The sequence below is a fragment of the Haliotis rufescens genome, unplaced genomic scaffold (genome assembly GCF_023055435.1).
Source record: "Haliotis rufescens isolate VD_foot unplaced genomic scaffold, xgHalRufe1.0.p SCAF_2, whole genome shotgun sequence".
Lineage (NCBI taxonomy): Eukaryota > Metazoa > Mollusca > Gastropoda > Lepetellida > Haliotidae > Haliotis > Haliotis rufescens.
The window spans coordinates 8022536-8039032 of NW_025963890.1; the positions used below are offsets into that span (position 1 = coordinate 8022536).

Genomic DNA, 16497 nt, shown 5'->3' on the forward strand with positions numbered 1-16497 from the left:
CCTATTGTTAATACAAAACTCACGCCCATCAACATTTTACAATTCTTCTTGTGAAAATGGCACAAACGTTAACTTCGAACAATCGAATTCAAATGGCGAAGCGCCCTTGTGTGAGGCTCTGGAGGAATGGGCTGACCTACTTGAGTACAAATATACATATGTACTGAAGTCAAACATGCGATGTGGATAAGCGTTGGAAAATAACGACATACAAACAGATTTAAACTTCGATAACTTTTAATTTAGTGGGTGGAATGATTATATATACACAATGAATGAAATGACATCGTATCTCGCACTTGAGACATCTTCGCACATTGCAAAGAATTCAAGAAACAAAAGCACCTCTGAATCTCAAAGTCTTGCATATGTACAAATGTACAAAAATAAAAATATCCGTACTACATGGTACTAACTGACAAATCGAACCGTTCAACGGTTCCAACAACATCAACCAGTTCTCGGACAGTTGAATCCGAGTCTGTCACCGTACCAGGAGTCATGTCTGAATATCACATCACATTTTGGCCATGGAAAGCACTGAGAATTCTGTCCCTGCAGTTTATAAGTCTTTGATCTCTGGAAACACATGTCAGATCTTAGAATGAGATGTTTTGTGTCATCATGATTTGACAGCCGCTGTTGACATGGTCAATTATCTGCCTTTTCAACTTACACACTTGGTCTCGGAGAGTTGTGGCAGTTGTAACAAGATCGGCATTTTGTCCCTTCAGATCTTTGACACGGTCCTCCAAACGTGAAATTCTCTCAAGTTTCCTCGTTCGGCACTTTCTTGCTGCAACTCGGTTTCTTGCCCTCTTCCTCTCCAGTTTGATTACCTCTTGGTTTTCCATGTTGATGGGAGAGAGGGGAGGCGTATTTTCAATACACGGGACAGTTTGGGGCTCCTCTTTCAACCGAGGAAGAAGTATGTCATTGTTACTCACAGACTTCAATGAACGTGAAGCAGACGACACAGTTAGTCCTCCAGGCAATGAGGTAGTAGTTGTCAGTCCCTGATTTGTCGTGGGGACTGAATTGAAGGATGAGACAGAGTTCGAGTTAGGGGCGAAGAGTGCCACACACCCCTTCGAGGTCTGGGGTAGCGACTGACTAGAAACCACACCCTTGCCTTGAATAGTGATAGGGATATTTTCTGTCTGGTTGGGATCGTGAAGTTCGGCCAAAGCATCCACAAATCCCCTCGCATAGGCTTCTTGCTCTTCTGTGACAAACTTCGGGAAAATAAACTGAGTTGGTGTCGGCGTCGTGGTGACCATGCCGTTTGCCTGAATGATCATCTTCTCAAGTTCAGGCGACGCCAGTTTTAGCATATTTAGGTCGGGAGATTGAAGCAAACTAAACTTCGACTTCTTTGATCCTTCGGAATTAAAGTCCAATTTCATGTTCTGCTTCAGCCTGTTCACGGCATCTCGATCACCACTGCCGGAATTTGAAAACAGTCCCAGCGATGAATTTATTTTTCTCTTCATAGCCTGTCGCATTTCCCTCGCCGCATCGTCGGTCTCGTAGAAATTAGTTTCCATGATGAACACACTTTAAAACAGTATGACTGGGGGCAAAAGTTTCTTCACGTGAACTTTACCTCTGAAACCGTAATGGTCTCAAGTCAAGTGAACAGTCGTCTTGATATCGTGAAAGTTTGAACACACTGACTCGCTGTGATCGTGAGCACGGTCTTTTCTAACCTAAACGTGGAGAAGGTCTACCGCCTATTTAACAGATGAGTCACATTGCTAAAAATAGAATGACATCACTGAAGTGAAACCCCATTGGCTGCCGATGAGATCATACAGCACGTGACATATCCTATCCATCTACAATGTGATTGGTTGGTTTAGAAATAGAACTTTCGAAAGGCACCATGGGATATGTTTTCGGTGACGTAGTGCACATACTTCCTTATATGGAAGAGGGATTTCCCTCCATCTTGGGTAAAGGTCGTACTGAATGAACTTCACCCTGACACGCCGTAACAGCATTACAATCGAGGGGCTCTCGGGGATTTGTTGGTATAAAAACACTGATCGAATGACAACGTGTATGTTCTCTTGCACAGATCTATTTAGGTCAGGGGCCTAAAAGCTTGTAGATCTAGTTGAATTTGAGATTTACATTTGTGAGTTTGTGTTGACGTTTTGAACAGTACCGTCTGCGATGTTTATCGTCGACACTTATAAGTTATATTGACGATGTCGGCCTGTCATGTAGTTGATACCAACCGTCTCAGTGTCCAACTTTACAACTGTCAAAATGCGATCGATGTAGTTTCTGGTAAACATACGTTCTGCGGGATTATACCTGGATCTATGATCTTGAAAATATTGAGATACGTAACAAATATTGACATTATTTTTGTATGTGACAGTCTCATATAAAAAAATGTGATTATGGAGAGACGTGTACTTGATTGCCCTTCCCATTATTGTGATCCTAATAACACTTTTCTGAGAATGTTGTCAAATCCTCCCATAGAGTCAGACCCTCTCCACAACTATTTTACATCAGATCTGTCATTAGCATAATTAAGGCCACAATAAGTTGCTGTGTTAGATTTATACAGTAAGTTTAGGTTTGATATCCTTAACATTGGCTTGACCCCTTGACTTTCATTGGTATCCTCCCATGTGTCTTACGTGCCATTTGTCATATGGTTTAAAACATAGGTTATGGTTAAATTAATTCGTTATCACAATGCTGATACCCAACTTGATGGAATAGACCATCACATATTGGCTATCTACATCTTTCTATTTCCCAGTGTTATGGGTTTTGGACACTTAACAAACATTCATAGTTTTCTGAGTAATCACATTAACAACTCTAAAACATCTTATTTACTTTCAAAAGACAACCTTCTTTTAAAAACCAGCCATCATTTTAGTATCTACAATGTCTGTGTGAAGCTACAACCCCTGTTATCATGGTTATAGCGTGAAAACATGGCCGTCCAAAACGGTATGACGTCCGAAAGCCTATGGTCTGACGATACATACATGTATATATAGAGAGAGATATATATATAGAGATATATATATATATATATATATATATATATATATATATATATTTAGAGAGAGATAAGGCCGACATATTTTTTATAACGTGTTTGAATCCTTATCTATCGTGTAGTTGTCCGATTTTCGATCACGAACGTTGATACTACTAAATTTTGTTTATCCGACATACTCGTTAATCCGACACAATCATATGCAACCATCAATGTCGGATTAACGGGACTTGACTGTATATATAACAAGGGACAACATAATGCAATCACATTGGTGTTACACAGCATGAATTCCAGTCGTCGACTTTAGAAAGATGCCTTTACCAGTTTGTTTAAAAATCCATTCAAAATTAAGAATGAAAGTTGAGGGGTTTGTGTCATAACCCCAATGTAAACAGTTAAAGATTTATCAAACCTTTTGGACCCCAGGACCCACATTCATTTTTTAAAGTTATATGTACACTTAAACCCTCTTGTCTTGAGCTCGGATGTTATTTTATCACAGTTTATGTTAAACTCACAGTCTGATACTGGCAAACTCTTTTTGTATTTGTGATACTGGATGTATCAAATTCGTGGTGGTCTCAAACTCTGGTTATTGACCCAAGTGTTAATGATAAGTTAAAACTTAGCCTGATAGTGATATGTGTTGTACCCGTGAAGATCTGGAGTAGAATAGGTCTTCAGCAACCCATGCTTGCCATAAAAGGCGACTATGCTTGTCCTAAGAGGTTATACTTACGGGATCAGATGGTCAGCCTCGCTGACTTGGTTCATGCATGTCATCGTATCCCAATTGCGTGGATCGATGCACATGATGTCAATCACTTGATTGTCTGGTCCAGACTAGATTATTTACAGACCGCCATCATATAGCTGGAATATTGCTGAGTGCGGCGTTAAACAACAAACAAACTAACAATTATATGTTTTGACCTCATGAACCACTACCTGTATTGGTCTTTTTCTGTATGTAGATTGGAAAATATAAAGAGGGGGATGGGGGCATCTTCCTGAGGCAAGGGAGGTAACCGACTATATAAGTCCAGTTTCCACCCTTGCCGAACTAGGCTGGAATTTCATGGCTCAATCATATTGCCACAGGTAACTATTACGAGTGATGTCCCTTCTATGTCCCCCGTTGTGACCAATCAATTTCCACCTATCCCGTTACTTTCATTTGCTTCAAACAAAATGGCGTCACCTATTAAAGAAGATCTATATTGTAATAATATGTGTTGTCCCTCGTTAAGTGCATCAAAAATATCTGTCGACATTGAGTTGATACTACACATGTTTTGGAAATCCTGCAGTCGAATGAAATCTGCACAGCAGTTTACGAACCAGATGTCGATTTCGTGATGCAATTTTGATTGGACTCGTATTTACTCGTTAGTCTAGCCACAATAGACCTCTGAAATTCCAGCCTAGTTAGGAAATGGTGGAAACTGGACTTTTATGGTCAGTTAATTCCCTTGCCTTCTGGAAGATGAGTGGTGAGGGTGGCGATGGAAATGTTTGTTAGTGACACATGAGACTAATGATTGATGTGTTTCCAAAATAATATATTCCTCCCTACTGTTCTGGAAAAGTACATTATACTCATATTTATTATGCCACCTATTGGTGAATATGCTCTATACAGTCGGTGCCGAAAGCTTTTGAATCTACTAACCCGAACCTGACACTCTGCATCATTTGCAGCAGATCTTAAAGTTAATACTTCTATTAGTAAAGCTTACTAGATTGAAAGGAATTTATCTCTACTTGGGCTACGGCATAATGGGTAAAGTCACAGACTGTCTGTATATTTACAGTCAGATGCATACAGCTGGAATATTGCAACTCATGCTTGTAGTAAGAGGCAACTAACTGGATTGGGGGGGGGGGGGTGTCAGAATCACTTACTTGGATCATGCATGTCATCCTATCCCATGCCATGCCATCCCACCCAGATTGATGCTCATGAAAGTCAGTCACTTGATTGTCTGCTCCGGATTTGATTATTTACAAACCACTGTCATATAACTGCAAAATTGCTGAGTATGGCATTAAGCAACAAACAAAACAAAAAACTTGACAGGAAGATATTTATTTGTCTATGTCTTTGAGGCAACTAGACAGATTGGAAGTTGAAATAACTTCTCACTCTCAATAATACAGGTACAGTATTCGACGTAATAAGCGCCCAGGGCGCTCTCAAAATTAGAAATAGGGGGCTCTTATTAGAATATTATTTTGGTGAAAAAAGATCAATTTTGTGGTTTATGGTGACAGCCTGAAATGTTTATGTACGACAGATATATTTTCCCAGAATTTAATTGCCCATAATTAAGGGTGCATATAACACACGAGTGTGCATTATACGCGAATAAATAAATCTTGTGTACATTGATCAATCGGAAGGGGTGCTAATTGGGATTGTTCACCAGCCAATATATCAGCAAATGTCGCCGTGGGCGCTTATAAGAGCAGGGCGCTTATTATGTCGAATACGGAATATTACTTTCCTTTTTAGGGATGGTTGCTTGCCCTGTCTCACATTACTTATCTATTTTGAGGCATTGTATGTATGCAAATAACATGAATCCTTTTATTATATGGTGTACATTCTATGGTTAGGATAAAGTGTAGCATTGCAATTGTAATCCAACCCAAAAGTCCAGTTGCTAGATTTTGTTAATAGATATGTATTTGAAGTGCCTGAGAATTTGGTAGCCAGGGATTTTAGATAAGGTAAATTTTGCTTCTTAATCAGTTCTGGTTGACAAATTGATGTCTCACTCAAGCTTTTTAGCCGTCATCCAGCATGAGAAAAATGTTTTCAATCTATTCATCCTACCATGAACACCATTAGAACACAGTGCCATAAATTGCTATGGAGCAATTATGAAAAACTAATGTAGTGTAGATGATATCTAGAACAGGCAGAAGAATGTTCAGATAGGAGACGCTGTGTGGTGTGTTCCAAGGGCTTGAAAAGATGAAATTGTATCAGGAATAGTCTGTTGTGTTTTCCTGCTGAAAGTCTTGACCTAAGAAACTGACTAACACAACATTTTGCTGTATCTACAATCAACAAATGACAGGCCAATGTGGTTTCTGATTTCATTGATGGTCAAAATAAAAATAAGAAGAAATATTTGTCAGGGTTGATTTGAGGTTAATTTCCTGAAAAAACATTTAGGTGTTTGTCTGAAAAAGGAGAAGATAAAATGATCTGGGTGTTAAATAGAAATACATGTATGACAAAAAGAATTTAGAAATCTTTCACCTTTGTCTTTCACCTGAGGTTTATGATGCATGGATTGGACCTTCTCCTTTACAAAAGGTCTCCAGCAAGCTATGGTTGGCATACAAGGCGACTTAACATGCTTAATGGATCAGGTGGTCAGACTCTGTGACTTAGATGTTTGCATGTCCTCGCATCCCGATCACAATGTATGTTGGTCATAATGTAAATAATAATAAATAATAATAATAATAATCACTAGTTTGCCTGGTCAAGCCTCTCTTATTCACAGACCGCCATCATATGGCCGCAATATTGCCGTGTTAAACCGACTAACTAACCATGCGAACTGGGACCATTTAAATCAGTTTGATTTTTATTCCTTGTTCACATAAACCATTGATATGTTTGTTACCATTGTCTGGGTATTAAAACTGGAAGTGTCAAACTTGATTAATTATATCTGGTGTTAACTGAGGAGAAATATTGGGAAAATTAAATAGTTACTTGTGTGTGTCTCATGTTGAAATTGGTTGAAATGTTTAGATGAAATATATCAATCCTCTATTAATGATTGATCATGAAAACAATTGATAACCAAATTTAAGCCATCTTTCTCTATGCATCCTTACTTTAAATAAGTGATTGAAATAGGATTACTCGTAAATATACAAGCAAACATTGAAACAGCAACAGGCCTTGTGCATGTTTTTGTGCATCCTAGGCTATACTTTTAAATTTATTGTCCCCCCAAAGTTCATTGGTATGAACAATATCAATTAGATATTTCATTATTGCTTCCTTGGTTGAAAAATGAAACCAATCAATCATTAATAAATTCAATGAATAAGAACTACATTGTGTTATTGACTAGGGCAGCAGTTACATAGATCATGTGATCAGAGGAAGCACCACTTCATGAAAGTTTGGTTGATACAGGCTTGGTTTTTGGCTTTTGGATTTCTTTTCAAAAGGAATTGGTTCTCACATGTCCATATCCATGGTAAAATGGTTGAGAAGGGAGTAAATGTTTTGACAAAAATAATTGCTAAGAAATGTTAATTAATTTATGTGTATATCATTGATGGAGACGTATCTGGTACAAGCCACGAGTACTTACTTGATCTTGGCTATAAAGGTTTTCAAAGATATAAACAATTATTGCCTATAAAATGGATCTTAACAGCTTAAGACATGCTACCTGTAATGTAAACATGGTTACAACACCTGTACCCCTCACTTCAATAAGTCATGGAACAGCATTTAATTAAGAAAAATAAATGATGAGTGGGGGTTGTTTATCGTACAATAAAACACTGCATAAAAAATAAACCATAATCTTCCTGCAGTGTTTTATTAAACGATAAATGAGTCGTTAATTTATTGTATGAGATATCAACATCATGTACAGGCCCTTTAAGGATGTTGATAAATGTACAAGCTTTAAAAGTATTTCCCCAAATTTTCGTAATGATGGCTCCTTCAATAGAAACCGTGGAAATGTCGGATAAGTCTATTTTACGAACAGATGGGTTCAGTTTGTTATTTCTTGCATATTCTCACAATCGATTATCTGTACCTTTGCTCCTAATACTGATTGTCATATCTCTCCCACTTTTGGATGCCATCGTTTGGCCACTGCGTTAATCTTCGTCGCCCATCTATATTTATGGAGAACAACTTAATTGACACTTCCCTCTAAAAAATAACGTCATCCAATATATGACGTCATCAAGTTTCAAGTGCATATGGAAATCACCAGAAATGACGTCATGATAGAACAATGTTTTATAGTGAAATAAACCACGCTTCGTTCTTGATTGTTCTTCGCAATTTATCGCGTAGATATCTTATGTATTGAACTAATTTAACATGTCTAAGGTTTTAAACAAGATAATATAAAATTAACATGATTGATGTTGAATATCTTTTACATCCAACATTGAATGAATATGGATAACAACTTTTAATGAATAAACACATCACGTAAAGATTTACAGCTTCCCAACCCAGTGGCTTCTGAGGGTAGGCTATTGGGTCAAACATTGGTAAGACGTGTTCATACACATACAACATATTCATTCTTCAATAATAACATTGATACATGCAAAATTATTGAGTAATCAAATAACAGAAGGTCAAAGTTGACTTATGTGTCAAAACAAAATTATTCAGAGGAATTAAATGTCTGCAGTCTTTTAAATAATGCTTTGATATCTGAATACTTAAGAATAATAACTATCATGACTATATTCAATATGACTGCCATTGCGGCCATGTTACAAAATTGGACCAGTTTGCTTGATTAATGAAATCATTGTGGATATCACATTCAGCTTAATAACCGCAGCAGGTTTTCAGGCAATTTCTTAATTGTTTCATGAGGGTATGAAAAAGTCAAAGTTCATACTCATACATATTCTAGGGTCAAAATACACACTCAAAATATATTACTTTGGATATAACATACTTTTTGCATTTCAAATAACATATTTATGAATATGGAAATGGTTGAGGATCTCCCCCCCCCCCCCCCCCCACCCACCCCCACACACACACACCCAACCTCTTCTCTCTATTTTTAATGACCATTCCCTAAATAATGTTCAAATTTAATTTTTTTGTTGAAAAAATGAAACTGTTAATTGGATCATCTGTTCAACATTCTTCCGCCAACATTATTTCATCTACTCTACAAACAACAAATGTGTTATGTTAACTAGAAACGTGTGTGTGTGTGTGTGTGTGAGAGAGAGAGAGAGAGCCTTCTGATAGGGAATTATTTTACGTTATTCCACATCATCTAGCAATAGCTCAGGGCAAAATAAGATTTCAATGTCAAATTCTAAAATTACATGTTGCTCAGAAATTGACAATCCAGATTTTGCATAATCTAGATGTCAATAAATCAATCCGACCCAGCAAAATATTTTCTTTAAAAGACATGATCTCAGGAAAGAAGGAAAAATCAATAGTTCTTCAGAGTTCCATCAGTTTGATTGGAGGGGATGTCGACGTTCCTAAATGGATTTACGGAGCACATTATTACAGCAGACTAATTTTTATGCAGACTGTATTGATTAAAGCTGTCCCAGTGTCTAGTCCATGGCTGAGGAAAGCCCTCTCCTCACAGCGAGGCAGCGATATGTTGATATGCAATTATATACGTGCGCTATTATTATCACGGTGACTCATCCAGGCTGTAATATAGGTCAGGTCAGGGAAGGGTTCACACAAACAAACATACCAGTATGTAGGGTGAGGGGCGTGAGGGGTGGGTGCTTGTTGACTGAATCATTTTGAATTTGTAAGAGCTTGCTAGTGGTTATGCATCATGTTAAGTTGGGTTGTTTCTGGACTTGTACGAGTACTTTTAACAGGGTTTGACTGTTGTTGGGTTGTTTCTGGACTTTGGAGAAGTACTCTCAACAGGGCTTGACAGTTGATGGGTTGCATGGGTAGACTTGACAGGGTTTGACAGTTGTGCTGGACTTGGGAGGAGTACAGTTATTTGGTTGTATGCTGGGGAATCTTTATGAGGCAAGGGAATTAACTGACTGTAAAAGTCCAGTTTCCAACCAGGATTTTCTGGGCTCGATCGTAGCGCTATTACGAGTTATGTCACCTCTATGTCCCTCCTATTGACCAATCAGGTTCAACCTCTCATATCACTTGCATTTGCTTCAAACAAAATGCAGCGCCCAGTGAAGACAATCTGATCGATAGACAATATCTTTTTTGTTATAAAACGGGTCTATTTCACAAAGTGCATCAAATTACGTGAGCTTGACAGTTGTTGGGTTGTATGGCGGACTTGGGAGGAGTACTTTTAACAGGGCTTGACAGTTGTTGGGTTGTATGGCGGACTTGGGAGGAGTACTTTTAACAGGGCTTGACAGTTGTTGGGTTGTATGGCGGACTAGGGAGGAGTACTTTTAACAGGGCTTGACAGTTGTTGGGTTGTATGGCGGACTTGGGAGGAGTACTTTTAACAGGTCTTGACAGTTGTTGGGTTGTATGGTGGACTTGGGAGGAGTACTTTTAACAGGGCTTGACAGTTGATGGGTTGTGAGGTGGACTTGGGAGGAGTAATGATTTTAAATGTCAAAGTGTTTGTGACGTAATGTTCTTGCAACATGAATTATGTATATAATATGAATGGCCATGGTCTTTGAACTAATGGTAAGTTCAGATTTCAGTTTACAAGGGCCATAACTCGGTTATTATCCCCCGTCCAGCGAAGTTGGCGGGGGATATAGAAACGGGCTCCGTACGTCCGTCACGTTTCGTTTCCGGAGCATAACTCATAAACCGTTCAATATTTTTTCATCAAACTTTGCAGGCCTGTCAGGTACATGCTGAACTGGTGCCTTTTGCTATTTAGAAATTTTATAAATTTTTATTTTTTACGTTTCCATGGCAACAAGATGGACTTAGGTTCTGTGAGGGTAGGGTTCGTTTCCGGAGCATAACTCATAAACTGTTCAATATTTTTTCATGAAACTTTGCAGGTCTGTCAGGTACATGCTGAACTGGTGCCTTTTGCTGTATAGAAATTTTATAAGCATGGGTAGACTTGACAGGGTTTGACAGTTGTGCTGGACTTGGGAGGAGTACTCTCAACGGGGCTTGACAGTTGTTAGGTTTTATGCTGGCCTTGGGGAGGGGGGGGACTACTCTCAACAGGGCTTGACAGTTGATAGGTTGTATGGTGGACTTGACAGGGTTTGACAGTTGTGCTGGACTTGGGAGGAGTACAGTTATTTGGTTGTATGCTGGGGAATCTTGATGAGGCAAGGGAATTAACTGACTGTAAAAGTCCAGTTTCCAACCAGGATTTTCTGGGCTCGATCGTAGCGCTATTACGAGTTATGTCACCTCTATGTCCCTCCTATTGACCAATCAGGTTCAACCTCTCATATCACTTGCATTTGCTTCAAACAAAATGCAGCGCCCAGTGAAGACAATCTGATCGATAGACAATATCTTTTTTGTTATAAAACGGGTCTATTTCACAAAGTGCATCAAATTACGTGAGCTTGACAGTTGTTGGGTTGTATGGCGGACTTGGGAGGAGTACTTTTAACAGGGCTTGACAGTTGTTGGGTTGTATGGCGGACTAGGGAGGAGTACTTTTAACAGGGCTTGACAGTTGTTGGGTTGTATGGCGGACTTGGGAGGAGTACTTTTAACAGGTCTTGACAGTTGTTGGGTTGTATGGTGGACTTGGGAGGAGTACTTTTAACAGGGCTTGACAGTTGATGGGTTGTGAGGTGGACTTGGGAGGAGTAATGATTTTAAATGTCAAAGTGTTTGTGACGTAATGTTCTTGCAACATGAATTATGTATATAATATGAATGGCCATGGTCTTTGAACTAATGGTAAGTTCAGATTTCAGTTTACAAGGGCCATAACTCGGTTATTATCCCCTGTCCAGCGAAGTTGGCGGGGGATATAGAAACGGGCTCCGTACGTCCGTCACGTTTCGTTTCCGGAGCATAACTCATAAACCGTTCAATATTTTTTCATCAAACTTTGCAGGCCTGTCAGGTACATGCTGAACTGGTGCTTTTTGCTATTGAGAAATTTTATAAATTTTTATTTTTTACGTTTCCATGGCAACAAGATGGACTTAGGTTCTGTGAGGGTAGGGTTCGTTTCCGGAGCATAACTCATAAACCGTTCAATATTTTTTCATCAAACTTTGCAGGTCTGTCAGGTACATGCTGAACTGGTGCCTTTTGCTATATAGAAATTTTATAAATATTTATTTTTACGTTTCCATGGCAACAAGATGGACTTAGGTTCCAAACTCATCTTTTTTTTACAATTTCCATGACAAGTTCCACCTCGGTTAAAAAAGGTTAGGGTTTGTTTAGATTTAATTATGTCATAAATTCTGCAACCGTGGCGGGGGATATAGCCACGTTAGTGGCAAACTCTTGTTAATACTTTCATTGAAAGAACCAGATAAATAGTTATTAGCTTTTGAAAAAAAACCAAATTATGACCCTTAAATTCAGAAGATAAACTCATTTTCACCAAATAGTGAGTGATGGAGATTGGTTTTACGCCGCTTTTAGCAATATTCCAGCAATATCACGGCGGGGGACACCAGAAATGGGTTTCACACATTGTACCCATGTCGAGAATCGAACCCGGGTCTTTGGCGTGACGAGCGAGCGCTTTAACCACCAGGCTACCCGACCACTCATTTTCACCAAATAAATACAGCAAATCCAAAGCAAATCTTTGAGACCTATCATGAGAGCAAAGCATCTGTGAAGATGGATTATAATGACAGTTGTCATAAATGAGGTCTTGAACTTAGTATTATTACATGCAGTGATGTAGTCGTCATTAACTTAGTATTATTACATGCAGTGATGTAGTCGTCATTAACTTAGTATTATTACATGCAGTGATGTAGTCGTCATTAACTTAGTATTATTACATGCAGTGATGTAGTCGTCATTACTGTAAATGTCAGTACAATTGTAAGATAGGCATAAAAACAGGATTGTTTGCATTTAAAAAATAACATTGCACATACATCTTTTAATTCAATTCTAGTTGATAGCTGATTTATTCATGTAGACTTTAATTGAGTCAGTATATGAGTGCGTCCACACTGGAATGGCTCCTCAGTCAAATGGTGAAAGCAGATCATGCTCATTTACTTGTCACTTGAAGACAGGTTTTTTTTCTGTCCTGATGTTTATTAATCAAACTTTGTTCAGTACTTGTAGGGCATGGGCCTTTTTATACCAGCGAAGTTTAGGTACATATGTTTAAACAATAAATTTAACATTAATGCATGTTATGAAAGCTTGAGTATTTGTGTTCTAACAGCATTGGCATAAAACAAGTACTTAGCTGTATTAGTAATGGGGTCTTGCAATGACAATAGTGTATTAAACTTCAAAATATTTGGAAAGATGTATAAGTTTAAGTTTTATATAACTGTCTGAAATGGCTATAAGCTGGACAAATTAAGAAAAAGTGATATTTATTTTCGATATGGTTGTAGTGACAAACTTAAAATGTTTGATTTCTAAACTATGAGAACTAAGCAGAAAATGAGAGAATGTGGTTCCTTAATCATGTTTCTTTTTTTTGCAGTGATTCTATTCGAATAGTTCTCACATCATGACATGAAATGGATGTTAAACCATTGTGGGACTTTCGGATAAATCACTGCAAGATTTATATGTAGAATTTGCGACAAACTTGACAGCAGTTGACATCATTCTGGTACAGGGCCCATTTCCACAAAGTGATCTTAGTGCTATGACTGTTGTAAGCTTATGTTAAAGTATGGGTGATACGATCATCTTAGTGCTAAGAAGGCTTTATGGAACAGGGCGCTGGTATTATCTGGTCATGACCCAGACTTTAAATTGAAGGATGCAGTTTAGCCCTTGGCAGATAAATTTATCAAGTGTAGAATCATTACAGACATTGCCTGTTAAATAATGATTTCCTTTCGGTTCAGAAAATAATGCTTGCTTCTTAACTGATTTCTGTTTTTTCAATCTTGCAGAAACACTCCACTTTACCTATACTTTATGTTGCGAGTGACAATATTTTTCAGCAGATTGAACCACCGGTACCTAATGTATGTGTTAATGACTGTCTACAGTTAATGACTTTCACACAAGAATGAATGTTTTATTTTGAAATAATGAAATGTCATAATTACTAGTGATGGGTATTGTCCTGACTTTCGTATTGTAATTTATTGCAGTAATGATTCATGTATTGCGATATGTACCGAAATATATTGCATGTGTTCTTTCATCACTAATTTGTTATGAATCTGTATAAAAATAAGTTATTTTCATACTGTTATCGTCAATTTTCTGATCTTATTTTATAATGTCTCAAATGGAGTCGACCCATAGGTTTGATAAGAAGTTGCTGGTTGTACTTATTCATTAAAGCCTTCTTGAATCACTCTTTGTAAAATCACTCTTTGTAAGCAAGATTATATGGACCAGTGGCCTCATGTTTGTTATTCCCCCGGTTTGAAAAAGGGAGGGTATAGCGATCAGCATGTCTGTCTGGCTGGCTGTCTGTCTGTCCATCCGGCCGACCGGGCTGCCAGCTAGCTGTTTTCCATTTCCGGAGCAGAACTCCAAAACTGTTAAATATTGCTTGATGAAACTTTCTATTCAGATCAGTATAGTTGGGAACTGGTGCCTTTTGATGATTTGGGATTTGTTGATGAACATGATGAAATACGATGATATGCATCAACAAAGTCAGCTGGCATGACCACCCAATCCCGTTAGTCACTTCTTATGACAAGCATTGTTGCCTTTTATGGCAAGCATGGGTTGCTGAAGACCTATTCTACCCTGGATGTCAGTCACTGGATTGTCTGGTCCAGACTCGATTATTTACAGCCGTCATATAGTTGGAATGTTGCTGAGTGCGGCATTAAAAAACAAACAAACAATGAATAAAATTGAAGCAAGAACTCATGAATTCAAACACTATTTACTTGGTTGGTTGGTTGGTTTGTTGTTTAACGCCGCACCCAGCAATATTCCAGCTATATGACGGCGGTCTGTAAATAATAGAGTCTGGACCAGACAATCCAGTGATTGATATCATGAGCATCGATCCACACAATTGGAATCGATGACATGCATCAACCAAGTCAGCGAGCCTGACCACCCCATCCCATTAGTCGCCATTTTACGACAAGCATAGTCGCCTTTTACGGCAAGTATGGGTTGCTGAAGACCTATTCTACTCCAGAACCTTCACAGGTCCACTATTTACTGTTATATTCTGTTGAACATGTGGTAGTTTCTGGCATCTGTGTGTTAACTTATCATGCTTATGTGGTCTGTTCCAAATTATATTTCAGATTTAATGTAAAAGGACACTGTGAAAATGTCTGGAAGTCAAATATCAAGTGACGTCCACAGTTCTGCCCATCAGGTCAGTCACCCAGCCACTGAAATGGCATCATGTCCATCCATCTCTCCATCCACCCATCCAGCTCGGCATTCCTCAACACCCCATGTGTCTGCATCACGAGCTAGCTATTTCTCAACTCATTCACGACCTGATGAATCCAGCACCCCATCATTCCATCCTCCAAGTTACTCCTCAGTAAGTCGGTCCAGCAGTGTGTCTCTCCATCCACCCCACTCATCATCCGGTCACCTGCCTCTCTGTCCATCCAGCCAGACGTCTGTTGGACCAAGCAGCCATACAACAGCCCAGACGTCTGCCCAAGGGTTGGACATGTCTGACACACAGTCTGACATGCAGGAAGAAGATGTCGCAACTCTCAGACAGAGGCAAGAGGACTTTGTCGGCATTGATTCACAGGTACGACAAATCAAAACCAATCCATTAAACAATGCATTTTTTTGTATAATTGTACTTTAAGTGTTTATTATCAAATTCTGTAGCTATGGTACTTCTCCATGGGTTGTCTGCATGTAAGCTATTCCTAGATGTGACATGCTAACAAGTAGAATATTACAATTTGTAATGATGGACTTGGAAACTTCCATATTGTAAACAAGGCAAATGAATCAATCAGAATCAATAATTTAAGCCCACTAATTTGAAGCCAAGGAAGTGCATTATCAAAACACAGCCATGCTCCTTTGAACGCTATAGACCAGAGGTAAATGCACTCAGATTTCTCACAGTACTTTTTATGCCTGCACATTAATTTTACAATGAGTTCATTTGAGATGCAGCTGCAACATATTTCAGCTTACACTAATGCTCTTACATTCTTTTTGTATTGTCGCCAAACAAAAGAAGCTAAACAATAAGGCTGGGCACTCACTACCTTGTATGTTTTTGATCCTAGTAATTGTTCGAGCGATGCAGAATGTCAGCGACGTACTGATTGTGATTGCAAGATACCTTAGTAGGGTGCACTTATAGTTTATGTATTCTGTGTTTGTTGTCTGGACCTGCGTTGTGGCAGTATTATCTGGATGAATTTGGAGAGGTGGTTAAAATCTCCTGATGCATGTTATTTGATCAGAGAAAAGCTCTAGGGTCAGCGAGTTTGGTATTATGGTGATTAGGGTTACATTGTCAACATAAGAACATTTATTGGCTTTAGTATGTTTGTATAAGGTGAATATGAGTAGTTTGTTGATGTGGTGACCGAATCAGAGTTGACAGGGTTACAACCATAGTCTATTTTAAAGGGGGAAAAAATGAATAGTGGTTATTTGAGAAGGTATCTGT

At 38.6% G+C, this 16497-nt stretch overlaps 2 protein-coding genes across 4 annotated transcripts in view; one reads left to right on the plus strand and one right to left on the minus strand.

Moving 5' to 3' along the window:
* Window positions 1-219: 219 nt before the first annotated feature.
* On the minus strand, window positions 220-1734 carry LOC124111118 (transcription factor Jun-like). The gene has a single exon (XM_046470719.2). It carries the CDS (start codon window positions 1545-1547, stop codon window positions 600-602), a length of 948 nt encoding a protein of 315 aa, XP_046326675.1. The 5' UTR covers window positions 1548-1734; the 3' UTR covers window positions 220-599.
* A 180-nt stretch (window positions 1735-1914) lies between these two features.
* The window catches only part of LOC124111116 (mutS protein homolog 5-like), a 60928-nt gene continuing 46345 nt past the window's right edge, over window positions 1915-16497 (plus strand). Inside the window, exons 1-2 of one of the 3 annotated variants that reach the window (XM_046470714.2) lie at window positions 1915-2062; window positions 15143-15612. In XM_046470714.2, coding sequence (XP_046326670.2) covers window positions 15169-15612 — 444 coding nt within the window. In that variant the 5' untranslated portion in view covers window positions 1915-2062; window positions 15143-15168. Of the gene's footprint in view, window positions 2091-15142; window positions 15613-16497 lie in introns of all 3 variants that reach the window. The other 2 variants (XM_046470717.2, XM_046470715.2) reach the window with 2 other exon arrangements.

Excerpts from the sequence above, each read along its gene's own strand:
- LOC124111118 (XM_046470719.2), bottom strand. The coding sequence starts at position 1,547 with ATGGAAACTAATTTCTACGAGACCGACGATGCGGCGAGGGAAATGCGA.